The sequence below is a fragment of the Lampetra fluviatilis genome, chromosome 54 (assembly GCF_964198595.1).
Source record: "Lampetra fluviatilis chromosome 54, kcLamFluv1.1, whole genome shotgun sequence".
In the NCBI taxonomy this organism is placed as follows: domain Eukaryota; kingdom Metazoa; phylum Chordata; class Hyperoartia; order Petromyzontiformes; family Petromyzontidae; genus Lampetra; species Lampetra fluviatilis.
In genome coordinates, this window is record NC_136328.1 from 7,858,623 (window position 1) to 7,886,302 (window position 27,680).

Genomic DNA, 27,680 nt, shown 5'->3' on the forward strand with positions numbered 1-27,680 from the left:
CCACCACCACCCACCCCAGCCCCGCCCCCCCAGCCCTGCTGATGAGCACCGACACAGGCGGTGACAGCGCCGAGGGGTTCTCGCGATGAGAGCGCAGTGACTCGAGTCGGCTGCTTCGTTATTGCCCGACTCTGCCGTCTTTGGTGACGGCTCGACGGACCGACCGACCGATCCCCGTGTCAGCAGCAGCAGTAGCAGCAGCAGCAGCTGCGTCAATAAAGGACCCACGAAGAAGGGGTAAGGCCGTCTCGTTCACGTATTCCTCTCCTCCTACTCCTCTTCTTCTTCTTGTTTGTTCCACGGCGCTCGGTTCAATGTCACTTCGCCGGACGAAAGTCGTCGTCCTCGCTCGCTCGCTCACTCGCTCTCGGCGGCGTGCGGGGGGCTGCGGGGCGGGTTTGGCGGCACGACTCACTCCTCGACCGCGGCGCTCCACCGCCGTGGGGTTTTGTTCGACCGCGAGGAAAACTTGTCCTCCCCTCGGCCGGCACCGGCAGAGCTCCGACGCCGCCGATGTCGGCCCCTGGGCCGCGTTTCGGAGCGCGCTGCGCTAACCGCTGCGCCACCGCTCCCCCTCCCCCCGGGGAACCACATGGTGGGGTGGGTTTTAAATGAAAACTAACAGCGAGCCACGACTCGTCTCAACACCCGGGTGAGTAAATTGAGCCGCATCTCGAGGTTTACGCGGATGTTGCCTTGACCCCCCCGCCCCCCCCCCCACCGCGTCTCACGCGTGTGTCGTGAACGTCGTCATCGGCGGTGCTCGATCCACTGCTGGATGAAGGCCTCGACCCGAAGCTGCGGCCGCCGCCTCCTCTCACGATCCTGCGAGGCGACGATCCATCTCTAGGCGCGTTTCATTCCTTGGCTGCTACTCCGTCTCCATCCTTGACCATCGCCCAACATCCATCCATCCCCTCACCATCCATCCCTCCCATCCTACCCATCCATCACCATCCCTCCCATCCCTCACCATCCATTCCTCCCATCGCTCCCTTCCCTCACCATCCCTCCCATCGCTCACCATCCATCCCTCCCATCCCTCCCATCTCTCACTATCCCTCCCATCCCTCACCATCCATCCCTCCCATCCATCCCATCCCTCCCATCCCTCACCATCCATCGCTCACCATCCATCCCACCCATCCCTCCCATCGCTCACCATCCATCCCTCCCCTCACCATCCATCCCTTCCATCATCCATCCAGAATCTGAAGTTTGCTATCCGAGTAAATCGCCCATCGAGCCATGATGCAGCTCTCTTGTCCGAGGGCGACTCGACCAGCAGATCGACACGGCGGCAATATTTACAAATGAGCAAACGAACACGATCTGTAAAAAAAAACATGTAAATAACGTAGTTTAAACCAAACTATCTTGCACAAAACAACTATTGCGTACATTCGCATTTGTGTTGTTTCCACCGCAATAATGTCCGTTTTAAAGTGAGTGCAGAGATAGCGCAAGGGTTGGTGATCACCAGGGAATGAGAGACGGGGGTTGATTTCAAAACTATGGAGCACCAGCTCGACTTAGAACGCTGCTGAATCAAAGTTGCGCACGGAATCTTGGAATCGTCAACAAACGCTCGGGACGGCGCGTCGCAGATTTTTCTCTTCCCTTTTTGATGTTGTAATGGTGTTAATCAATGTGGTAGATAAAGTGCAGCAGATCTTTGGGTAATTCTCGCCCTTTGTAAATGAATGTTGCCCAATGACAACTTTATCTCATCGGCCCCCATCCATCATCCCGTCCCGTTCTGCCCAATTCCGCACTCACCTTCCTGGACAGTTCGGATGATGATGATGCTGATGATGATATCATTAAATGTTTTTTTGTGTGATTATTTTGGTGTCCTTCCGCCGCACCTCCGATTAGCCGTGGTTGGCCATGTACGTTGCGACAAAGTTTAACATACGTTGCATAAACTCGCACAGAGACCCATAGATACACACAGAGACCCATAGATACACACAGAGACCCATAGACTCGCACAGAGACCCATAGACTCGCACAGAGACCCACAGACTCACGCGGAGACCCACAGACTCACGCGGAGACCCACAGACTCACGCGGAGACCCACAGACTCACGCGGAGACCCACAGACTTACGCGGAGACCCACAGACTTACGCAGAGACCCACAGACTCACGCAGAGACCCACAGACTCACGCAGAGACCCACAGACTCACGCAGAGACCCACAGACTCACGCAGAGACCCACAGACTCACGCAGAGACCCACAGACTCACGCAGAGACCCACAGACTCACGCAGAGACCCACAGACTCACGCAGAGACCCACAGACTCACGCAGAGACCCACAGACTCACGCAGAGACCCACAGACTCACGCAGAGACCCACAGACTCACGCAGAGACCCACAGACTCACGCAGAGACCCACAGACTCACGCAGAGACCCACAGACTCACGCAGAGACCCACAGACTCACGCAGAGACCCACAGACTCACGCAGAGACCCACAGACTCACGCAGAGACCCACAGACTCACGCAGAGACCCACAGACTCACGCAGAGACCCACAGACTCACGCAGAGACCCACAGACTCACGCAGAGACCCACAGACTCACGCAGAGACCCACAGACTCACGCAGAGACCCACAGACTCACGCAGAGACCCACAGACTCACGCAGAGACCCACAGACTCACGCAGAGACCCACAGACTCACGCAGAGACCCACAGACTCACGCAGAGACCCACAGACTCACGCAGAGACCCACAGACTCACGCAGAGACCCACAGACTCACGCAGAGACCCACAGACTCACGCAGAGACCCACAGACTCACGCAGAGACCCACAGACTCACGCAGAGACCCACAGACTCACGCAGAGACCCACAGACTCACGCAGAGACCCACAGACTCACGCAGAGACCCACAGACTCACGCAGAGACCCACAGACTCACGCAGAGACCCACAGACTCACGCAGAGACCCACAGACTCACGCAGAGACCCACAGACTCACGCAGAGACCCACAGACTCACGCAGAGACCCACAGACTCACGCAGAGACCCACAGACTCACGCAGAGACCCACAGACTCACGCAGAGACCCACAGACTCACGCAGAGACCCACAGACTCACGCAGAGACCCACAGACTCACGCAGAGACCCACAGACTCACGCAGAGACCCACAGACTCACGCAGAGACCCACAGACTCACGCAGAGACCCACAGACTCACGCAGAGACCCACAGACTCACGCAGAGACCCACAGACTCACGCAGAGACCCACAGACTCACGCAGAGACCCACAGACTCACGCAGAGACCCACAGACTCACGCAGAGACCCACAGACTCACGCAGAGACCCACAGACTCACGCAGAGACCCACAGACTCACGCAGAGACCCACAGACTCACGCAGAGACCCACAGACTCACGCAGAGACCCACAGACTCACGCAGAGACCCACAGACTCACGCAGAGACCCACAGACTCACGCAGAGACCCACAGACTCACGCAGAGACCCACAGACTCACGCAGAGACCCACAGACTCACGCAGAGACCCACAGACTCACGCAGAGACCCACAGACTCACGCAGAGACCCACAGACTCACGCAGAGACCCACAGACTCACGCAGAGACCCACAGACTCACGCAGAGACCCACAGACTCACGCAGAGACCCACAGACTCACGCAGAGACCCACAGACTCACGCAGAGACCCACAGACTCACGCAGAGACCCACAGACTCACGCAGAGACCCACAGACTCACGCAGAGACCCACAGACTCACGCAGAGACCCACAGACTCACGCAGAGACCCACAGACTCACGCAGAGACCCACAGACTCACGCAGAGACCCACAGACTCACGCAGAGACCCACAGACTCACGCAGAGACCCACAGACTCACGCAGAGACCCACAGACTCACGCAGAGACCCACAGACTCACGCAGAGACCCACAGACTCACGCAGAGACCCACAGACTCACGCAGAGACCCACAGACTCACGCAGAGACCCACAGACTCACGCAGAGACCCACAGACTCACGCAGAGACCCACAGACTCACGCAGAGACCCACAGACTCACGCAGAGACCCACAGACTCACGCAGAGACCCACAGACTCACGCAGAGACCCACAGACTCACGCAGAGACCCACAGACTCACGCAGAGACCCACAGACTCACGCAGAGACCCACAGACTCACGCAGAGACCCACAGACTCACGCAGAGACCCACAGACTCACGCAGAGACCCACAGACTCACGCAGAGACCCACAGACTCACGCAGAGACCCACAGACTCACGCAGAGACCCACAGACTCACGCAGAGACCCACAGACTCACGCAGAGACCCACAGACTCACGCAGAGACCCACAGACTCACGCAGAGACCCACAGACTCACGCAGAGACCCACAGACTCACGCAGAGACCCACAGACTCACGCAGAGACCCACAGACTCACGCAGAGACCCACAGACTCACGCAGAGACCCACAGACTCACGCAGAGACCCACAGACTCACGCAGAGACCCACAGACTCACGCAGAGACCCACAGACTCACGCAGAGACCCACAGACTCACGCAGAGACCCACAGACTCACGCAGAGACCCACAGACTCACGCAGAGACCCACAGACTCACGCAGAGACCCACAGACTCACGCAGAGACCCACAGACTCACGCAGAGACCCACAGACTCACGCAGAGACCCACAGACTCACGCAGAGACCCACAGACTCACGCAGAGACCCACAGACTCACGCAGAGACCCACAGACTCACGCAGAGACCCACAGACTCACGCAGAGACCCACAGACTCACGCAGAGACCCACAGACTCACGCAGAGACCCACAGACTCACGCAGAGACCCACAGACTCACGCAGAGACCCACAGACTCACGCAGAGACCCACAGACTCACGCAGAGACCCACAGACTCACGCAGAGACCCACAGACTCACGCAGAGACCCACAGACTCACGCAGAGACCCACAGACTCACGCAGAGACCCACAGACTCACGCAGAGACCCACAGACTCACGCAGAGACCCACAGACTCACGCAGAGACCCACAGACTCACGCAGAGACCCACAGACTCACGCAGAGACCCACAGACTCACGCAGAGACCCACAGACTCACGCAGAGACCCACAGACTCACGCAGAGACCCACAGACTCACGCAGAGACCCACAGACTCACGCAGAGACCCACAGACTCACGCAGAGACCCACAGACTCACGCAGAGACCCACAGACTCACGCAGAGACCCACAGACTCACGCAGAGACCCACAGACTCACGCAGAGACCCACAGACTCACGCAGAGACCCACAGACTCACGCAGAGACCCACAGACTCACGCAGAGACCCACAGACTCACGCAGAGACCCACAGACTCACGCAGAGACCCACAGACTCACGCAGAGACCCACAGACTCACGCAGAGACCCACAGACTCACGCAGAGACCCACAGACTCACGCAGAGACCCACAGACTCACGCAGAGACCCACAGACTCACGCAGAGACCCACAGACTCACGCAGAGACCCACAGACTCACGCAGAGACCCACAGACTCACGCAGAGACCCACAGACTCACGCAGAGACCCACAGACTCACGCAGAGACCCACAGACTCACGCAGAGACCCACAGACTCACGCAGAGACCCACAGACTCACGCAGAGACCCACAGACTCACGCAGAGACCCACAGACTCACGCAGAGACCCACAGACTCACGCAGAGACCCACAGACTCACGCAGAGACCCACAGACTCACGCAGAGACCCACAGACTCACGCAGAGACCCACAGACTCACGCAGAGACCCACAGACTCACGCAGAGACCCACAGACTCACGCAGAGACCCACAGACTCACGCAGAGACCCACAGACTCACGCAGAGACCCACAGACTCACGCAGAGACCCACAGACTCACGCAGAGACCCACAGACTCACGCAGAGACCCACAGACTCACGCAGAGACCCACAGACTCACGCAGAGACCCACAGACTCACGCAGAGACCCACAGACTCACGCAGAGACCCACAGACTCACGCAGAGACCCACAGACTCACGCAGAGACCCACAGACTCACGCAGAGACCCACAGACTCACGCAGAGACCCACAGACTCACGCAGAGACCCATATTTTGTTGTGCTCCCCCCGCTCCTTAAGTTGCACTATGTAGCACAATTTTTGTTCCTGGGTAGTAAGTGTTATTTCGTAATTGCTTATGCTTAAAAAGTACAGAAAATGGCTATTATTCCCCGCAAACTTTGCTTTTGTGACCAGGACAGTGATATTTTGAAATGTACCTATTTTCAATGAGAAAACGGGTGCATTTGTGTCTTTTCGTTCACGTAAAGTCAGAAAAAAACAACATGAATCAAAATTAACATGTATTTATACTAAAGTAATACAAAAATGACTACAAAAGTTTTAGAAGTGAGTAGTTTTTCGAGATTTACGATTATACTGTAAATCACTTTCACGAATCAGCCCCCAAATGTAGTCTCCCATCATGTTCTTGTTATACTGTCCTTGGTAGCGGCGTTCAAAGTCCAGTATATCCCGGTGGAAGCACTCACCTTGCTCCTCCGAGTACGCTCCCATGTTCTCCTTGAATTTATCAAGATGAGCACCAAGGATATGGAATTTGAGGGACATCCTACAGCCCATTGTGCCGTAGTTCTTCACCAGTCTCAACCAGCTCCACATAATTTTCGACCTTGTGATTGCCTAGGAAGTCACGAACCACTGCGACAAAGTTGTTCCAAGCCGCTTTCTCCTTACTAGTGAGTTTCTTGGGGAATTCATTGTACTCCAGGATCTGCTTTATCTGTGGTCCGACGAAGACACCGGCTTTGACCTTTGCCTCAGACAGCTTAGGGAAGAAGTCTTGAAGGTACGTGAAGGCTGCCGACTCCTTATCTACAACTCTGACAAATTGTTTCATAAGGCCCAATTTGATGTGCAGTGGTGGCATCAGCACCTTCCGGGGGTCCACCAGTGGCTCCCACTTGACGTTGTTCCTTCCCACAGAGAACTTGGTCCGCTGTGGCCAGTCCCGCCTGTGGTAGTGCGCCTTGGTGTCTCTGCTGTCCCAAAGGCAAAGATAGCAGGGAGACTTCGTAAAACCGCCTTGGAGACCCATCAGGAATGCCACCATTTTGAAGTCTCCGATGACTTCCCAGCCGTACTCATCATACTTCAATGCATCTAGCAAGGTCTTGATGCTGTTGTAATCCTCTGAGGTGTAGTATGGGTTTCTCTCCTCAGCTCCACCTCTGAAATCTGGATTTACGTCTTCCTCACTCTCTGACTTACTGCTCTCTTCTAAAGACGGCTGCTCTCTCTTCGCCGGAGTGGGTACGGGGAGCTCATGGCAGTGTGGCACCGGGGCGATGGATAGCAGGTGCATTCTTGCCAGTCCGACGCTTGGAAGGGTCCACCATGCAGGAGGAGCAGTTGCTTGAGTGGTCAGTGGGTTCCCGCCAAATTCTTGGGATGGTGAACTTCATGGCTCTTTTCCCCTCTGTACCATCCTACAAAAATACATTTATTTCACCCATGACTAATGTGTAAGAGATTCTCGCAACATTTTTCATACATGATATATTTTTTCAATAACATTGAAAATTGTAAAACATTTAGAAATTTAAAAGTTTAACAAATTTTTTTTACAAATTTAATAACATAAAATTCTGAGCAACAATTGTCCATCTTGCCTTCCAGAGTTTTTTTTTGCATTGCTTGGAGGTGAAATGAGGTGCCCAGGGTTTGTCTTGATCCCCGACAGGCATGCTGAAATATGCCTTATAGGCCTCGCACATCTTAGCAGATGCTTCCACAGAGTACTTTTTTGCTCTTGTCTTGATAAATTGGCCGCAGACGTAGCAAAATGCATCTGCCGGATACTTGCAGCCTCTTGATACCATCTCAGAAAAATGCAGATATGTAACACTTAGGCAGCTGGAACTAAACTGAACTGGTGGGCCTAAGGCCCCTGCATTTATACTACTATTATATTACTGGAAAGTTCTCAAATGTTCTAGAAGTTACTCCAAGTTTACTCCGCACTGAATATATCTGGAATATTCTGGAAACTAGGTACATTTCAAAATATCACTGTCCTGGTCACAAAAGCCAAGTTTGTGGGGAATAATAGCCATTTTCTGTACTTTTTAGGCATAAGCAATTGGGCAATAACACTACCAGGAACAAAAAAAAAATTGTGACAGTCTTATCAGGGTTGGCTACGTATGGTGCGAAAGAAACTCAACATACGGTACATGCGTATATTGACCGTGTGGAACAGGTGTACGAGTGATTGAATGAAGGTGGATGAAGGAATGAATGAACCCAATGTAGTTGGTTGTCGTTCGGTCACCGTGTGGGTGCGGAGTGCGAAGCGTCGAAGAGGCCACGCGGAATCGGCATCTTTATTTTTCGCCGCCTCGCCTCCGATCAGCCCGCGGTTGGCTACGTCCGTAAGTGCGCGAAAGAGGATCAACGTGTACGTACGCGAAACTGCGCACCTTCTCTCATCCACGCCTACCCACCGAAACATCGGTGTCATTCCTACGACCACAGATAGACATCTCTTCCCGTGCGTCTTTTTTTTGCTCGCACTCCACTTTTGCTTCTTTGTTTCCATATTTTTTTTTATCGCGAAGTCAAACTTCTGATTTTGATTTGAAGCGACCGCGTGATTTTGTTTTTCTGAGAACATATGGTGAGCCCAGCGTTGGATGTTTTACTGGGTAGCTGGCACCAATTACAAACAACGCCCCTACCCTCCTCCCAAGCCAACACGTTGCACGCTGTCGTGTGCCTGTCCTTTTAATAGGTGCTCGCAAACAACGTGCTCTGTACGAGTCGAGATGCGCTTGGTTGGTGCTGCGCATGGGAATGTGCGGCTCTACCGTGCCCGTTGTGCGGTGTGGTTAAACGTCGGCACCGGGGAGACAAAGGCGGCCGGGCGTGGTGCTGGCCCACCCGCCCCCTCGTGTGTCGTACCGGCCTTCATAGGTGCTACTCGCTAACAGCACTTGCCCCCAGCAGTCTGTTAAGGCTATTCGGGGGATCTTTGTGCCAGGCTTGACTTGCGTACACACAGCTCGTGGCGATCGATGCTCAACCCGGATGGGGACCTCCTCTAGGTCACCTCGGACTGAAATGCGTGCACGCGGTCGTCGCGCTGATAGATAACAGCGCTTGGATAGTTTCTTGCAGGCATCCGCATGCCGTCACTGTGTAGATATTGTGTGACAGCGTGTGTGTTGTGTGGGTCGTGTAACCCGCATGCTTCTGTTTGGCCGGATGGAGGGGGCTAAACGGGCGCGGCACGAGCTAGAGAAGAGATGGAGTGATGTGGTACGGGAGGACGTGGAGCTGAGTGGACTTGCCGATGACCGGTACCAGCGGTGTCAAGATCGGCCTCTGTGGAGGAGGCTCTTGAAGGACGCTGCTACTGGGCAGTTGGAGGCAGTCGCCCTCCAGCAATAACGGAGGTCGGAGCGACGCTCACAACAACGAGCGGAGCGCCGGGTGGCTAAAGCACAGCAAGTTGGCACAGTAGGGGGGGGGGGCACAGGTGGTGCATCAGCCAGTCATCCCAGTCAGTCGACCCATGGCACCTGGGTCTGCCCCGTGACCTCCTGCCAGCGGGCGTTCGACACTTCACGTGGCTTCAAGGTGCACATGGCCTGGCACAAGCGTCGTGGTGACGTCACCGCCACTTAGTGGCGAATGGCGGTTGTTGTTGTGTGCCGGTACGTGTGTGTGTGTGTGTGCGCGTGCGTGCCGGTACGTGTGTGTGTGTGTGTGCGTGCGTGCCGGTACGTGTGTGTGTGTGTGTGCGTGCGTGCCGGTACGTGTGTGTGTGTGCGTGCGTGCCGGTACGTGTGTGTGTGTGTGTGCGTGCGTGCCGGTACGTGTGTGTGTGTGTGTGCGTGCGTGCCGGTACGTGTGTGTGTGTGTGTGTGCGTGCGTGCCGGTACGTGTGTGTGTGCGTGCGTGCCGGTACGTGTGTGTGTGTGTGTGCGTGCGTGCCGGTACGTGTGTGTGTGCGTGCGTGCCGGTACGTGTGTGTGTGTGTGCGTGCGTGCCGGTACGTGTGTGTTTGTGCGTGCGTGCCGGTACGTGTGTGTGTGTGTGTGCGTGCGTGCCGGTACGTGTGTGTGTGTGTGTGTGCGTGCGTGCCGGTACGTGTGTGTGTGTGTGCGTGCGTGCCGGTACGTGTGTGTGTGTGTGTGCGTGCGTGCCGGTACGTGTGTGTGTGTGTGTGTGCGTGCGTGCCGGTACGTGTGTGTGCGTGCCGGTACGTGTGTGTGTGTGCGTGTGTGCCGGTACGTGTGTGTGTGTGTGTGTGCGTGCGTGCCGGTACGTGTGTGTGTGTGTGCGTGTGCGTGCGTGCCGGTACGTGTGTGTGTGCGTGTGCGTGCGTGCCGGTACGTGTGTGTGTGTGTGTGTGCGTGCGTGCCGGTACGTGTGTGTGCGTGCCGGTACGTGTGTGTGTGCGTGTGTGCCGGTACGTGTGTGTGTGTGCGTGTGTGCCGGTACGTGTGCCGGTACGTGTGTGTGTGTGCGTGTGTGCCGGTACGTGTGCCGGTACGTGTGTGTGTGTGCGTGTGTGCCGGTACGTGTGCCGGTACGTGTGTGTGTGTGCGTGTGTGCCGGTACGTGTGTGTGTGTGTGTGTGCGTGCGTGCCGGTACGTGTGTGTGTGTGTACGAGCGTACTGGCATGTTCGTGTGCTGGCCGTGCCGGCCTTTAATAGGTGCTTGCTAAAAACACTCGTCCCAACAGTCTGTTAAGGCTATACGGGGGGGCTTTGTCTTTGTACATTGTGTTCAATTCCCAGTCAGGGACAACGGTGACAAGTTCTGTCCAAATCTTCTCCTGGACTTCCTCTAGGTCGACTCCGCCTTAAACGAACACCACGGTACAAATGCGTGGTTTACGTTGGCTGCGCCGACCTCAAATAGGTGCTCGCTGACGGCACTTTGCTCAACACGGCCTAGAATAAGGCTACGGGGGTTGGGGGCGGATCTGTGTGCCCTTCCAGATGAGCCGGAAGTGTGCGCCAATAATTATGAATGTGTGTCTGCCGTGCGATGTTCACGCGCTGTGACGTTCATGCACCACCGTGTTGGGGGCTGCCTTGTTCCCGTTCTTGGCACTGTACAAACGTGTGTGACGTTGTTACAGTACAATTAAGTGCTGTAGTCCAGACGTTTTTTTTTATCGTACAAGTGTAAAGACGACTTCGATGCACTTTTCTTGGGAAGGTTTTCTTTTTCTTGGTTCTTTCGGTAAAGTCACGTAGAAGGGAAATAATAAAATAATAAAAATACAACATAATAAAAAGGTATGTCGGAAAGACAGCGTCTGATTTCCGACAGACCTGTTCTTCACCTGAGGATGGCTGCTTGCGTTGTGGCCGAAACGTCGTGAGAATTATTTTATTATGTTTTATTTTTATTATTTTATTATTTCCCTTCTACGTGACTTTACCAAAATAACCAAGAAGATGAATCCCTGCAGTCACGAAAGCTTTAAATCGAACGGTTTTCTTTATTAAGGACCCACGTGCTCGCACTCGGACAGGCGGGGAGACCCCACTGCAACAGCCCCGAGTCTCCCGTGCATCTCCCTTTTATAGGGTCCGAGGCCACGCCCCCATTCCCGAACCTTCTCCCAGGTTCTAGTCGGCCCACTTCACCAGCAGACTCCACCGTCCTCTTCCGTCACCTGGCCACGCTCCTTTTCTCGATCATTCCCGTAGCCACCAGTCCATTCCTATTGCAAGCTGAATCCCCTGTCATTATTTCCCGTGGCCACTAATCCAGTCGCACCTTAGGTTTACTCTACTTTCATTACACATGTACAGCTGTAGATCTTGAATTGTTTGTGCGGGTGGCATTTACGCGTTTGCTATGCATGTGTCATTCCTCACCCGCCTGAGTGAAGCGTATGTATGTTGAACTTCTTTTGCTAGAGTCCAACACCAGTTACGATTATCTGAACTTGTGCTGGGCCTCCCCTAGGTCGACTCGGCCTAAAATGAAGACCTGGTGCGGTGTGTAAAAATATCACGGCCGGCCGTGGTGCTGGCCACCCAATCCCTTGACAGTGACGGCCTTCAAAGGTGCTACTCGCTAACAGCACTTGCCCCAACAGTCCGTTAAGGCTCTACGGGGGATCTTTGTCTTTGTGTCAACCCCACACAGAAGATGCAGGTGACCGTGGTGATACGCGATCCGGGGAGGAGGAGGGAAGATGTCCTCGTGATCTGCGACTCCGCGTGGACCATCTGGGACCTCAAGCAGTGCCTCCACTCGCACGCTACTCTGCACGCCACGGTGGTTATGTCTGTCCGCGTCTTTGCATCTTGTTAATCGATGATGAAACCCACCCTCCGTCGTCGTAACAGAATAATAGTACAGGCCAGGAAAGGTGCGCGAGTTTTTAAACGGCACAACAACACGTACGAAAACCACTCGGCACTTTGGTTTTTCCCTCCACATTTGGAATCCACGTCACGCGTTCAGAGTATTTGGCTGCTATAAATGTCCACGGGGTGAGCCACTTTGTTGAGCTATCATTTGTGACCAGGTCGCTTCCGAAAAAGAGCTGTACAGCTCAGCAGAGTGGGCCTTACCTGGTAAAGTAAAAGATTGTTGAATAGTTTAACAGCCTCAATGTTCCCGTGGAATAAGTCAGTCTCGCCACCTTGCTGGAGAACATGGAGTGGCACTCCCCTCCGTCGGTGGCCGTGACCCAGCAAATTTGGAACGTTGGGCCAACGTTGACCAACCACGTGTCCCAACCGTCGTGGGCACGACGTTGCGCGTTTCACTGTCGAGCCGGCGACAGGAATTCCGCGTTCGCCCAGCGGCGCCGGTTTCTCCGTGGGACGAGCGCTCTTGCTTTCGCGCAAAGTGGTGCTCGTTTTGGCGCCCCCCAGAGCGACGATGATGTGCCCGAGTCGACACCCGACTCTCGAGGCGATCCAGCTGTGGCCGAGGCGCCGTGCGTGGAATACGGCACGGTCCCGTGCGATAACGAGGGACGCAAATCGCGTCATCTCTTCTGTTTGCCTTGCCGTACGGCAAGAGCTTGTGTCAATAGCCCAGACAAACCGCAGCAACAACAGACCACGGAATCCGTTATGTCGCTGTGCGCGTGGCGATGTGCTCAGGAGCTAAATGCCAATGTGGGGATGTGCCGCTAAGCCATGAGAGGGCTGCTGGAGAGAGTTCGTGTAAGTTTTGCCATTCCTCCTCCGTTGAAATAACCCAGTGGATTACTGTTTGGTTTATAGTTTGGGTCGCACGGCTCCACTACTTTTTGCGTTTAGTTTGTTGTTCTTCCCCCGCACCTCCAATTGGGCTATGTACGCTGCAAATGAACTTCGGCATACGTACGTACACACTGTCACTTGTCTTCAGTATAGCTTCACGGGTCCCTGTGTGCGTCTATGGGTCTACCATATGGTCAATGGTTTGGGTTGCGTGGCCCCAATCACCCCGCTGTGGCTCGAGTCTTTAATTCTTCATTTGTAAAGGCGATGTGTCCATCGGCCTGCTGCTGAACCCACGACCTCCTGTATATGTGGCTGATGGTTACACCACCGGCGTCTTGGACGGTGAATGTCAAAGCCAGGAGATGTTGCGGGTCTCGAATGAGATGTTTATTCTGGACGGCCGAATGTCGTAAATAATATGATTTTATTTTTATTACTTACATTATTTTTTTTACCAGGTAAGGCTCACTGAGGTTAATAGCTCTTTTTCGTGAGCGTTGAGCTATCATTTGTGGCCAGGTCGCTTCCCAAAAAGAGCTGTTGAGCTCAGTGGGCCTTACCTGGTAAAATAAAAATTGTTTAGTTTAGAATCGGATTGCGTGTAGTATTTTCATGCTTGGTACACCCGCAGCATTAACCAGGGCTGCCCTGGCTTCGAACCGCAAATCTCTGCCACGTGGGGGGGGGGGGGTGAAGGCATTCCTGACATAGCCTCGTCGCCGGGGGTTGCAGTATCGAGATAAATGGTCAACGTCACGAGCGGTGAAATCATCATCTAGCTGCAGATTGAGAATGTCGGGCGCCTCATCGTTTGCTGCGTCGCACTGGAGCAATGTGACTTTCTGTCGACAGGTTCCCGCCTCTCAGAAGCTCGTTTACCGTGGGAACCTCTTGGGTAATCAACAGCTGCTCAGAGACGCCTTGGAAAAGGTGAGTGTGCTAATCTCTCTACGTGTTAACAGCACCTGTTTAAACTCAACTGTTTTTTGTTTTGCCAAACTTTTTCCACAGGAACATGAAGGCTTTTAAACTATTTTTTTTACTTTTACCAGGTAAGTCCCCACTGAGCTACAGAGCTTTTTGTTCAAAAATAACCTGACCACAAATGATGGCTAAACGAAGTGGCTTATCACGTGAACATTTATATTGGGCAAATGCTCTTAAACGCATGTTGATTCAAAATTTGGAGGGAAAAACCGGAGGACCTAGAGAAAAATCTACGTGACCACGGGGAGAACACGCAAACTCTAAATATACAACAGGTGTCAAGGTTGGGATCGAATCCACGACCTCCTGTATGCCAGGTAAGGTAGTTAACATCTCCTCGCCACCGTGGCGTTATTTGTTACAAAATAAGAGCAGCTCGGGTGGGTACCGCCGGGCGGTTGGAGGTCGGAGCGCTGAGCCGGTGCCACTGAGAGACCCGCGTTCACGTTCAGGCAGCAAACCGCCCGGGGACTTTTAAGCAGGACCTCAACAAGTGCAGCAAGTTCAATGCTTTTTCAGCATTTTAAGGCTTTCGGCTGCCGAATGACCGCACGACAAAAAGTCCCCATCCCAGCACCTTTGGTTGGTACGGTTGGCTACGTACGGTGCGAAAGAAGTTCAACATGCATACACACACACGTACGGCAAATGTGGTTCTCCACTTGATTTGATGTGCTGTATCTCCTGAAACACACCTGTGCCCAGCGGTGGCATTAAACCGGCCAAAGCGTAGGACGGGCGGCACCGCCGGCGCTCCTCGTCATGGCTGGTTAAATTTGTATTATTTAATTATTTAATTTATTAATTTTACACCTCAATGCGAGCCTGATACAAGGCACGAGTCGCCGAACGAAGGAGGGCGGGGACGGGGGGAACAGAAATTCGGCAAACAGCAGCCCCGAGTTTGACGCGACAGGGCCCAGGGGGCAGAGGAAAGGGGGCCTCCTTCACGGCTGTTTTAAGTGACGATGGCCGCGCTCTCTCCCCGCTTTCTCAGAACGAGGAGCGGCACGTTGTGTTCCTGGTGACGGCTGCCCGGGAAACCGGTGACGTCACCGCCGCCACCGCAGCCCCTCCCTCCGGACCCGTCCCACAATCCTGTGCTGCTCCCATGATGCCTCGGGGCGGGGGCGGCACAGCGAGTGCGGTGGCGCAGCAGGCGCCAACGACGACGCTCACGTAAGAAGACGAGCGGCGAAGGCGGCGGGAGTTGTCGCCACCGTGCACGCTCCGCTCGTGATTAACCGATTAACTGCAGGCGAATTATCTATTAAACTAAAACTTAAGCAAACTTATTTTTTAGTTTACCAGGTCAGGCCCACTGAGCTATGTAGTTCCTTTTCACAAGCGACCTGCCCATCACAAATGGTACCTCAACGAAGTGGTATATTACGTGAGAAAATATATATATACACATATATATATACACACGCTTTGTTGGTTCAAATGCAATACTAGACCACTGATAACTCCTCCAGTGAAATTTGGTAATTCGATCCGTAGCTTCTCACTATGTGCTACTACGAGTTACGTGCCAAACTCTAAATAGTTTTGTTCAAGATAGAATTAGCTGTACCATCCTATACGATATTTTCTAGACTATTTTTACTTTACCAGGTTAAGGCCCACTGAGCAGTTCAGCTCTTTTTCAGAAGCGAGCTGGCCACAATTGATAGCTCAACGCGAAGTGGCTTCTCATATGGACATTTACAGCAGCCAAATACTCTAAATGCATGATGTTGATTCTAAATCTGGAGGGAAAAACCGGAAGAACCAGAGAAAAATCAATGCGACCATGGGGGGGGGGGCGGAGAGAGAGAGACACGCAAACTCCAAATATACAGCAGGCGTCGGGGTCAAACCCACGACCTCCTGTATACCAAGCAAGGGAGTTAACATCTCATAGCCACCGTGATGATGATGATGAGAGAGAGAGAGAGAGACGCACACTCCAAATATACAGCAGACGTCAGAGTCGGGATCAAACTCACGACCTCCTGTATACCAGGCGAGGTAGTTAACATCTCGGCACCATGGCGCCTGAATTTATAATCAGGAATTTGCATATACGTTAATGCACATGTATCCCTCGATTTATGAACGGATTGCGATGTAAATCGTCACGGCTTGTCCCATTTAATCCAAAGAATTCGGGATGCGTTCCAACATGACGCCAAAAGGCGCACATCTGGTCCAACACCATGTGAGACTAGGCTCTAAAAAGAGCCGTCTCGGGTGTGAACCAATCAACTTCAAGGAAAGTGCATACATTATCAGAGCTATGTTTTTTGTTTGCATTATGACTGCAGGTATTGTGGTCTATGCAAACATGACTCCTCGTAAAAAAAGGTGTCAGTTTTGTTGCCAGATAAAAGGGTAAAAAAACAATTATCATATTTTTTTACTGGCGAATAAGGCACCAATGATGTTTTTCCCATGTTAAGGTCGCACACGAATAAGTTTGAGTGTTTATGTTCACTGTGCTTGTGCACCACTACCAACGAAGCAGCAGCAGCAGCGGCGGCGGCGTCACCAAATAACGTGTCCGGCGTATCACTTAACGAGGCTTTGGTAAATGGATATTTGGGTGAGACTCTTTAACTAGACACCCACATTAGAGGAAGTCGCGTGTGCAATGGCGGAGACGGTGTTCAGAATCAGGATGTTTTTTTTTGACTGGAGGAATCCGATGAGCTCTGAAGCTCTTTATCACAGATGTTGTTTTGTTGGCCGATATAACGCGAGATTCTTAACTTTGGTACGGTTTTTATGACTGATGGAAGGTTATGGATGTGGTCCTCCTGTAAGTGTATCGTAATATTCCTAACCCTCTCCCATTCCGATGACGCACGTGTACGTCATCGGTTTTTGTTCAGATTCTGTTCCGATGACGTACCTGTACGTATGTCATCGGAATGGAATCGGAAAAGGCCATGCGGGAGGGAATGTGGCACACTTTGGCGCCAGCTATCACAGTGCAGCGGTCGTGTTGCTATAGTTCTCTGCGGTGAGTACAGTGACTTTAAAAACAGCGGCGTTACGCCTTTCTAAATATAATTAACGCTAAACCACTCGCGCGTTCCGAAATTCGGCGGCGAACGGGACACCCATCCTGCAACTTATGGACGTCTCGGAGCGGGAAAGGGTTAAGAGGGAAATACCCAGCTGCATGTCAGCCGCACTAATTGGGGACTAGAGGGGGCTGTGTTCGACCTGCCAAACAACGCACTTTCTCATGTTTAGCGCCACGCTCGCTCGCTTCTCTCACTGCAAGGGCCTCGGCTCAGTCGACACACGTGATACTTTCCGCATCATTATTATTATTACTGGACGACGTCGGACTGCGTGCTACCCACGTGGTTGTCTGCTAGAGCCATGAGAAATGTTCGGCAAACTCTATTTTGTCCCGCCGAGCTTGACGACGTCGCGTTGGTGTCTCCCGTTGCCCCCCCTTGCGCAGGCCGCCGCAGAGTCCGTTCCGCGGGGTGGCCGGGACCGTGCCGGGTTTTGAGAACCACCCGGCATACAGGCAGCACCTGCACTGGCTGCAGCAGGTCTACGCGCGGCAGTACTACCTACGATAGTGAGCATTACCCCACCACGCCTGCCCCTACCACCACCATTAACACTACCACCGCCAACGACGTCGCTGCCACCACCACCACCGTCAGCACCAGCATCACCGTCACCACCACTGACATCAAAGACAAAGATCCCCCGTATAGCCTTAACAAGCTGTGGGGGGCAAGTGCTTGTAACAAGTACCTATTAAGGCCAGCATGGCACACGAGGGGGTGGGTGGCCAGCACCGCCTTTACCACCAAACAAAGACAAAGATCGCTTGTATAGCCTTGACAGGATTTTGGGGCAAATGCTGTTAGCGAGTAATTCCCACCCGTTACTACCACCGCCATCCAGAATCATAATCGGTCTTTATCCTGGAGATATCCGAAGAGCTATGAAGCCCCCTTCCACAGATGTCGACCGCCACCACCACCAACTGCATCACCACCTTCACCCACCACCACCACCACCAACTGCATCACCACCTTCACCCACCACCACCACCACCGTCTCCACTGCCACCTATACGGATTGTCTCTCGTGCTGTGTTCACGTGGTTGAGAGTGATTCGCCAGATTCGTGGGGACTTGTGCTGAACACCGTATCGCTTGCACGCAGTCGTCCCCCATACCAGTGGCTCTCAAAAGGGGGTACGCGGACCCCCGGGGGTAACGTTGCAATCTCCCAGGGGGGGGTAACGTGAGGTGATTTATTAATTGCGTGAAATTCTATCGTACATGAGAGTCATCGGTGAATAAATCGCGTTGTTTGAATCTGCCAATATAAAATAACTACGCTTAAATTAAAATCCATACGGCAACCTAGGACGATATAAAATAAATTTTTAAACGCATTGATCATAAACAATGCGGTTTCCAAGAGTAACCAGCGAGCAGGAACAAACTATGTCACGCGTGCAGAGCGTCCGTTGAACTTTTACATTCGCTCACAGCTACTTGGCTAGTTTTAGGATTTACCTCACAAAATAGACAATCGGTTACAATATTGATGTCCATTATTCATACATTGATTTCTCATAACCACGTTGGGTCAGGCAAGGGGGGGCGGTGGTACAATATTTAACAAGGGGGGATCACAGTACAGTAAAATCTTGGATTGCGAGCATAATTCGTTCCGGAAACATGTTTGCAATCCAAAGCACTCTTATATCAGTTGTGATCACGTGACGCTCGGCAGACAAAGCGTATACACGCGCTACTCGTATTGCAAGACCTCGCTCGTTTATCAAATTAATATTTATTTAAAATTTTTGCTCGTCTTGCAAAACACTCGCAGACCAAGTTACTCGCAATCCAAGGTTTTACTTTAGTAGCCAAACAAATGTTGAGAACCACTGTCCGAGACATCTATCACTGGATGAAGGCCTCCATATGCCGTGTCGTTCTTGGCGGATGTTTGACGATGCTGGGTCTGTGCCGGTTGGCTGGGGATCGAACTCGGGCCACTGGGTTTGCACCGTAGCGCGTGCCAAGCATTGTTCCACACCACCCCACCTCCAATCTTGATTATCTGAGGAAAATCTGAAATTGATGTCAATTCCTGACTGCCATTCCCCTACTCTATTTAAAACGAATTTTTTACATTTAAAATTATTTCTTTAGAACTGCTTGTTGTGTTTAGTTGGTTGTCCCCCCCCGCACCTCCGATTAGCGCCGTTAGCTACGTCCGGTGCGAAAGAAGTTCAACGTACAATCGTACATAATGTTTAAAAATGAATGAATTAATTCTAGATTTTAAGCTTTCGTGACTGCAAGGATTCATACTCTTTGGTTTTTTCGGTAAAGTCACGTAGGTAAAAAATAAAATAAAATAAATGAAAACAACTAAATTAAATCACGACGTTTCGGGCGCAACACAAGCATCCTTCTTCAGGTGGGGACAACGTAGCAAAGACACACTTAAGCGGTTGTGCTTTCGCTACGTTGTCCCCACATTTATTTTATTTTTTACCTACGTGACTTTACCGAAAAAACCAAAGAGAATGAATGAATTGGCTGAGAATATCTTAATATATATAGAGGACTGCAGAGCTAGGGCAATTGTTGGTCGCAAGGGCTCACCGCGTCACTGCTGCCTTCCCGCTCGTCCGTGGTTCCTGCTCTCGCCCCTCCGAGTCGTCCATCTCTCCCTTCGAGAGCGAGCGAATACTGTGCGCCTTACAAGTTGAAGTTCGCATTGTTCTTCTTACCGCACCACCGATGAGTTCGTGTGCGTTGGAGTGTCACTAACATGTGAGATGTTGTCCAGTGGCATGGTCCAGGGTTCATCGGCCGTCAGCCACGACCCCTCGGCCAATGGGGACGCGGGAGACGTTGCCGCCCCCGACAGGGCGGCCAATCGAAATGCGGTGGGCGGAGCCATGCTGGGAGGCATCGTCCAGGTGGGCGGAGTCGACGTGGGCCGGCCGGCCAATGGCAACGTGGCGGCTCGAGAGGGCGCCCAGGCGGCGGCCAATGAAAACGACGCGGCGGGGCGACCGGCCGATGTGGGCGGGGCCGACGTGGGAGGAGCCAATCGGATCGCCGCTGCGGAGGGAGCGCCGGTCGGCGGTGCCAACGCGCGCGGAGCATTGGTCGCGGGCGCCAACGTGGTGGGGGGGGCCAACGTGGTGGGAGGGGCCATTATTGGAGGGGCCATGGGGGGCGGGGCCATGGGGGGAGGAGGAGGAGGGGGAGGAGGGGCGGTGCTCGGGGGAGCTCTGGTGGGAGGAGCCATGGGCGAGGACGATGGAATGGGCCGTGCCGATTGGCTGGACTGGCTGCACTCGCTGGCATGCGGAGCGGCGCTCTTCGCGATCCTCTACCAGTACTCGTCGCTGGGCCGCATGCTCGTCGTCATGGTCACCGTGCTGCTGCTCTACCTGTGAGTGGTCACGTGACGTGCTCGCGTGGTCTGCCCTCCTCGGTGGATTTTCGTGAGGTCCTTGAACTTTCACGATTCTGCAGGTGTTTGCGATTCGATTAAATGTCTCCATTCTGATTCGTCGGTGGAAATTTGAGTGAACGATTCAGATTGTACGTAATTACTTTTGTCCCCATTGCACCATCTCATTTGTACTTAAATCCGTAACGAGAGAAACACCCACAATAACATGAAAAAAATAGTGTAGGGCGGAAGGCGGTGCAATTATTCTGGAAAGGCCGATGGATTTCTGCAAAACGCACCAAGGCCGAGTGTTTTTCACCCACGTTTGCGTGTTGCTTTGCAACTCGTTTACGCTGCATACACCCTGTCTGTTCGTACCACGCCATCTCGTTCGTGCTGTCCGCAGGCACATACAGTTAAACAAGCAAAAAAAGTGAAAATATATCGGGATAAAACATTTCCCTTGGTTGTCTTTACCTCCGATTTACGTATGGTGCCAAAGAAGTTCAACATACATACAGTAAATATAGATTTTTAAACGTATCGCAATTTTTAAAACGTCCCGTTTTTCACGATTTGCAGGCACCATGCTGCCATCTTCCCCTTCCGCCGTGCCGCCCCGGCCAACGTCCCCGCAAACCCAAGACACCAAATCGCCGCCGGCGCCGCCGACAATCGGAACGACGTCGTCGCTCGGCTGGCTCCCGCCGGCGCCGCCGCTGACGACGCCGCCGGCGGCCCTGCGGACGGAGCCAGAGAGACCCCCGCGGCCGTCGACGGCGGTGGGGCCGCAGCGCTGCCGCCACCGCCGCCGCCACCGGTGGGCGCACACGGCTGGACCCGCGCCATCTCCGTCTCCGTTTGCTCCTTCTTCTTCTCGTTTTTCGCGTCGCTGCTGCCCGAGGGCCCGCAGCAGGATGGTCGGAACTGAACGCCACCACCACCTCTTCCTCCTCCACCTCCTCCTCCAGCTCCTCTTGCTGCTGCTGCAGTAGCAAGTTGGGGGGGGTTGTTGCTGTTTTTGCGCGCTCACTTTTGAAGGGAAGAGCGGCCGCGCAATAACTTAAAATAATTTTTCCGCCCCCGATTTTTTTTTGTCGGACGTCTGCTTGTTTTCGTAGTTATCTCAAAATTAGGACGGAAAAAACCGAAAGGCCTGCGCGGGGGTAAGATGATCGCAGGAGTGGCCCAGTGTGTCACGCGTCCAGGTAACAATTAAGATCGCACAAAATGCGACACGTTTTGCGAATATACGCAGGTGACTTAACGATGCAATAATAGACGAGGACGTTTTTGTTGGCAAAAGTTGTTTTTGTTATTTATTTTTGGCGAATGCCCATGCAAATGTAATATCACCGGGGGTTATATTTAAAGGAAGACGCAACCCAGCAATGAACTGGGAAGCTACTAATGGTCATTATCGAAGCGATATTGATCCGGTGAAGTTTGACCGAACATGTGATTTTTTTGTTGTTGTAAAAATAGAACAAATTTGTAACACCCATACTTCCAGCGCGCCCCAGCTTCAGAAATACGCGCTGCCATTCTGGAGCTGACGGTTAACGCGATCAATTTTTTTTGTTATTTCGTCACCTTCGATTAACACGGTTGGCCATGTACGGTGCGAAAGAAGTTCAACATACGTACATCATTCGACCCGTGATGGCCGGTCTGCTACAAATGGCCTACGACGTGCATTGCTGTATAAAGAAAAACAGCGAAGAATTTGCCGTTATGCCTTCCTTTAGATTGTCGCCCGAGCTAGAACCATGGCTTTCATCCAATCGCGAGACAGAGAGATGCTTTCCAGCAGCGCCCACCCTGTTGGAGCCACACAACCACGGAGTGCGTCAAGCCACGATATTTTGCCGCGGCTCAATTCCGCGCTCTGCATCTTTTTTTGGCCGCCGGTCGTAGACTGCTGGTCGCTGACACGCGTCTGGGAAGCCACATCCATAGTAGCGAGGAGGCATCCTGGACGTGGTGTGCTCAGAGTTGATATATTTTCAAGAACTCGGTCCCGGGTCGTCTCCGGCCATAATTACAGGCCCCAGGTTGTGCGCCGCCAAAGGTGGGTGCGGGACGGCGAGAGCGAAATGCACCGAACGGGCCCCCGTGCCGAGGCTGTGCGGACGTAGAAACGCGGCTGACGGAAATCCAGAGATGACGCATCTTCCTTCGCGATGTCGGAATTATCGTCGTCGGCCGTGCCCTTTCACTCGCGAGCCGACGGCGCACAACAAGACGCAGCCACGGGGCTTCGGCTCGGTCGGCGCGCGTCGTACGAAACTTGCTTTTGTGTTTATTTTTGCGTCTTCCGTGTCGCGCACCCCAGGATTGCCAGGCTCGCGAACGTGGCCCTCGCGACACGCCGGGGTTTCCCCATTTGCTCGGTCGCGCGAATAACTCCCGCCATTGATACGAAAGGGAGAAAAATATTCATAGAATCGACGAGATCGATTATAAAATAACGGTTTTAGGTTGCTCCTTCCGCGATCGGAGCTTTGGGCGCTTGCTGGCTTACACTGCGCTCCTTTAACCCGGCACTTTGTAAGCGAGGGTTGGTGGATTGCACAGAGACACACTCGCACACAGTCGTGAAACTCCCTACCCGTGGGCATTGAGGTCGCCACCTTCCGGCTTGTATGTACATATGGTGAACTTCTTTCGCACAGTACGTAGCAAACCGCGCTAATCGGAGGTGCGGGGGAAGAACAACAAACTAAATGCAACATGAAGCGGTTCTAAAGAAATTCGTTTTCAATCTTGCTGTATTGCCATCATACCCTGGCTTTTGTAGCACTACAGCAAGTGGGTTGATTTCCATCTATACGTGGATTGAGTGTCACCACCCTCACACGCGCGGCTTTTTCGCCGCGTGCTCCGGTTTCCTCCCACGTGTATGAACTCTCGTTGATGCAGTTGGCCAAAACATCCCGATTTTATGACACCCCAGAACTTGGGGATATTGTGGACGCCCGTTTTGGCTGCCTTTTGGATCATTCTTGACCATTCCCGTCGTCTTTCTGAGAGCGAACTCCGACTGAGCGCATTGCAAATGATATTATTATCGTCACCAGGCGCAGGCGAATTAAAAAATAACACGTTCTTGGAAATATTTGAACGGTTGTAAAGAAAGTGTTTTCCCGACGTTTGGAGTGATGACGATGATGACGATGTTGTTGTTCCACTGGCCTTCGATATTTCCTGAAGAAAGTCGATTGGCTGACACAAGGGGATATTTATTTCCGAAAATTGACGGGATGAAAACGAGGTACCCCGAGAAATGTCATGGTTTTTTTGAGGCTCTCCAATATCCAAAGCCCCGCCCCAAGGTAAATATCTGCAGGAATTCGGCCACGAAAAAGTCTTATTGAAATTAATCCCTGATTTAAAAAAACACAAAATAACGGGTATTATTTTCAGCTAACCACTTAATAATAATAATTTACATGTATTTGTAAGGCGCCTTCCATTAATGTCTCAGGGCGCCTTTGTTCACGAGATAAAATAGACCACTTTTTCAAAATGACCAGGATATATATATGTATTATATACACATCTCTGCGTGCACGTGATTTGTTTTCGTCAAATTGTATAAACTTACAATGCAGGGAATGATTGGGATATGGGTGCCATGGTGGCTAGGAGATGTTAACTACTTCGCCTGGTATACAGGAGGTCGTCGTGGGTTCAATCCCGACCCTGACGCCTGCTGCTGTATATTTGGAGTTTGCGTGTCTCTCTCTCTCTCTCTCATCATCATCACGGTGGCTAGGAGATGTTAACTACTTCGCCTGGTATACAGGAGGTGGTGGGTTCAATCCCAACCCTGACGCCTGCTGCTGCTGTATATTTGGAGTTTGCGTATTCCCCCTGTGGATTTGTCTCCGGGCCCTCTGGGTTTTCCCTCCACATTTGGAATCGACGTGCGTTTACAGAGAGTATTTGGCTGCGAAAAAAGTCCACACGATAGGGCCACTCCGTTGAGCTATATCATTTGTGATTGCCAGGTCGCCTCTGAAAAACTATCTACATAGCTCGGTGGGCTTTACCTGGTTAAAAAGATATATATATAGTTGAATAATTTCCTTTAATTTAGTTTAACTTTGTTTTCCGAAGAATAATTTCTCCTCCTTGGAATGTATCATGGCCTAGATCCCTCAGATCCGAACCGCAGGGCCACCCTGAGGGTGTGGGGGGGTAAATGGCCTTCGCACAAAAGACGGCCACACAATAGACCTCCAGGAGCCTCTGGGTGGCCGTGCCTCGTTTGAAGTATAAATGGAAAAATATATCCATGAATTACAATTTCTAGCTGCTCCGATGAACTGAGATGGGAGGTCGGGAGGGTGGGCGCGCTCGTCCTTTCTGGCAGAACTAAGCCACTGACGGACATTCCACATTGCTCTGGCAGCTGCCAGTCCATCCACAGCATGCCTCCCGTTGACTTGCCACAGAGCGACGGGGTCTGCTCAAATGCAAAACCTCGTGGATAGCTCTACGTGAAGTCCGCGGCGGTGTTTTGTGTTCGAGTAATCATACTGGGCCTTGCCATAGGTGTGTGGAATGCATACGTAACTCGAGCAAATTGATCTCTCGGGTCGGGAGGTGAGGTACGGACGGTTTACTAAGTTTACAGGCACTTGCCCTTAACGTTGTGTTCTCTACATAAACAGTATATATACACGCCCTCATCCCTGTAAAAATATCAACGTGTTATGTTACAGCACTCCCGTAGCAACTATAATTTGTTAAAATCTAGTCTTGGCTTTAAGCTCCTACTTACAGTATACTTTGTAATTTTTGTAACCATTATATTTCCTTTTAATGTTCTGATTTAAGTTCAAATCATGCTGCTATTTTGCATCGTTTTCAGATTGAGACTTTTTTGTTTTGTTATTTGGAGTTCTAAGCATGGCAGGGCATCGTCACCCTTGCGTCAAAGGAAGTTGATGTACCAGAACTACTTCCAAGGCCCTGCACCATGCCTCTTGTCCTTACGTTCCTCTCGAAAATAGTGTTTGATACATGCCAATCAAATGTACAGTATATATTTTTAAATTCAGCCAAAGCTTAATTATAGTTTTTTCGTGTGTGTGTGGGGGGGGAGCGGTAGTGTAGCGGTAAGCGCGCTGCGCTACGAATCTGGCGACCCAAGTTCTATTCCCGCTCACGGCCAACAAAAGTGACGGGTGTCTGAACCGATCCTGGGCCTCCCCTAGGTCGACTCAGCCTTAAATGAGTACCTGGTGTGGTGTGTAAACATCGCCATTGTGGAGACAAAGGCCGGGCGTGGTGCTGGCCACCCACCCCCTCGTGCGCCATGCCGGCCTTCATAGGTGCTCGCGAACAGCACTTGCCCCTACAGTCTGTTACAGGATACACGGGGGAATCTTTGTCTTTGTCTCAGAAGGCTCTGTGACCGGCTCCAATGGGTTGTGTACAGACATTGCATGATGTGGAGGAGGAACACATTGTGGGTGGAGGGGGGGATAGGAGATGGCGTATTTTTGAAAGGAGGCGGCCGAAAATGATCTTACACTTGGTCTTTGTTTGTGTGCGGTCATTGATTTGGCTGAGAACAATTAACTCATTGCGCTTGAGAAACCCGGTATGATCACGGGCGGCTAAGTTGCATGTTGATTTTGTTGAACTGGGTGAGAGCGCTCGGTAGACCAGGATAGTCTCATCTACAACATTTTGACCTGGGCCACCAAAAATGGCAAAAACAAATTAAACGAACTGCGGCAATAAAAACAAAGGGAAAAAAAAACTTACCTGCGTCTCCATGAGGACTCTAAAATTAGCACGCAAAGTTAAATCGGCTCCAGAGACGTTATAACAGATATATGGGGTGGCTTTTGTACTAATGTGTAAACCGTCGTCAAGGATGGACGATTCGAAATGCAACTTATACAGAGTGAGCAGTTTAGATTCGAATCCAGGATCTCGGCAGCTCTGTCTCTTGACGGTGTTATCCCTCTGACTATGCCACGCGTCTACCGTGGGGATATTTGTCGTTTTCTGTGAATACGATTTACTGCAGAGAGCAGCAGCTTGGACCTGCACCACCACGATGCTTATCAGACGTTGTTTTAGACCGATAGAGGGTGAAGGTGCAGCCTTGAAATTGCTTTCTCGCGCCACTCCTGGCCAAAGGGCCTCGACTTGAAGGTGTTTGTGGCGCCACGGTGGCTAGGAGATGTTGACTCCCTCGCCTGGTATGCAGGAGGTCGTGGGTTCGATCCCGACCCTGACGTATGTTGTATAATTGGAGTTTGCGTGTGTCTCTCCCTGCAGTTGCGGCTGCTATAAATTTCCACGTGATAAGCCACTTCGTTGAGGTATCATTTGCGATTGCTTCTGAAAGAGAGCTATACAGCTCGGTGGGCTTTACCTGGTAAAGTAAAATAAAAAACAGTTTATTTTTAATAGTTTCTTTGGCCTACTCTTCAACATTGGCCGGTCATCGTCATACTTAACCCCACTGCACGTGACCGGCCTGCCGATCGACCGACCGACCGACTGTGATTCCAGTTATTGTTTTCATTTCTTCTTGAGAAGTTGAAGCAACAACAATATTTTTTCGGGGGGGTGGGGGGGAATTTTTGTTGGGTTTTATTTGTTGTCGTTGATTGTTGTTGTTGCACTTTTGCTTTGACTTTCTCCTTCTGATGAGCAAGTGGAGTTTCTGGTCTCGGTTGGGTTGAAGGGGCAACGGGGGAGGCTCCCAGAATGCGTTTTGCCCCATTTTTTTTTTTGCCACGATTTAAATTTTTCATTTTAAGTACGAAAATGGTAACGATGCTCATTTATGTCATGCGGCGGCTCACGCGGAAAGGTCAGGGAAGCGCCGTGCGATGCGTGTGAAAATGTGAACACACGCACAACAGGGATAAACCAGGGCAAACAAGATACTACAAAATATATAT

At 52.1% G+C, this 27,680-nt stretch overlaps 1 protein-coding gene across 1 annotated transcript; it reads left to right on the forward strand.

Annotated features, from left to right (window-relative positions):
- The first annotated feature begins 14 nt into the window (after positions 1-14).
- LOC144949533 (homocysteine-responsive endoplasmic reticulum-resident ubiquitin-like domain member 1 protein) lies at positions 15-27,340 on the forward strand. Its single transcript, XM_078879459.1, has 7 exons — positions 15-237; positions 12,233-12,364; positions 14,161-14,238; positions 15,293-15,474; positions 17,756-17,878; positions 20,128-20,742; positions 21,328-27,340. Exons 2-7 carry the CDS (start codon positions 12,236-12,238, stop codon positions 21,674-21,676), a joined length of 1,476 nt encoding a protein of 491 aa, XP_078735585.1. The 5' UTR covers positions 15-237; positions 12,233-12,235; the 3' UTR covers positions 21,677-27,340.
- Positions 27,341-27,680: the final 340 nt, after the last annotated feature.

Bases quoted from the DNA above. Each gene is read 5' to 3' on its own strand.
- LOC144949533 (XM_078879459.1), top strand. From the start codon at position 12,236: ATGCAGGTGACCGTGGTGATACGCGATCCGGGGAGGAGGAGGGAAGAT. The intron at 17,879-20,127 runs GTGAGCATTACC...GATGTTGTCCAG, and splicing joins CGGCAGTACTACCTACGATA to TGGCATGGTCCAGGGTTCAT. The intron at 20,743-21,327 runs GTGAGTGGTCAC...CACGATTTGCAG, and splicing joins ACCGTGCTGCTGCTCTACCT to GCACCATGCTGCCATCTTCC.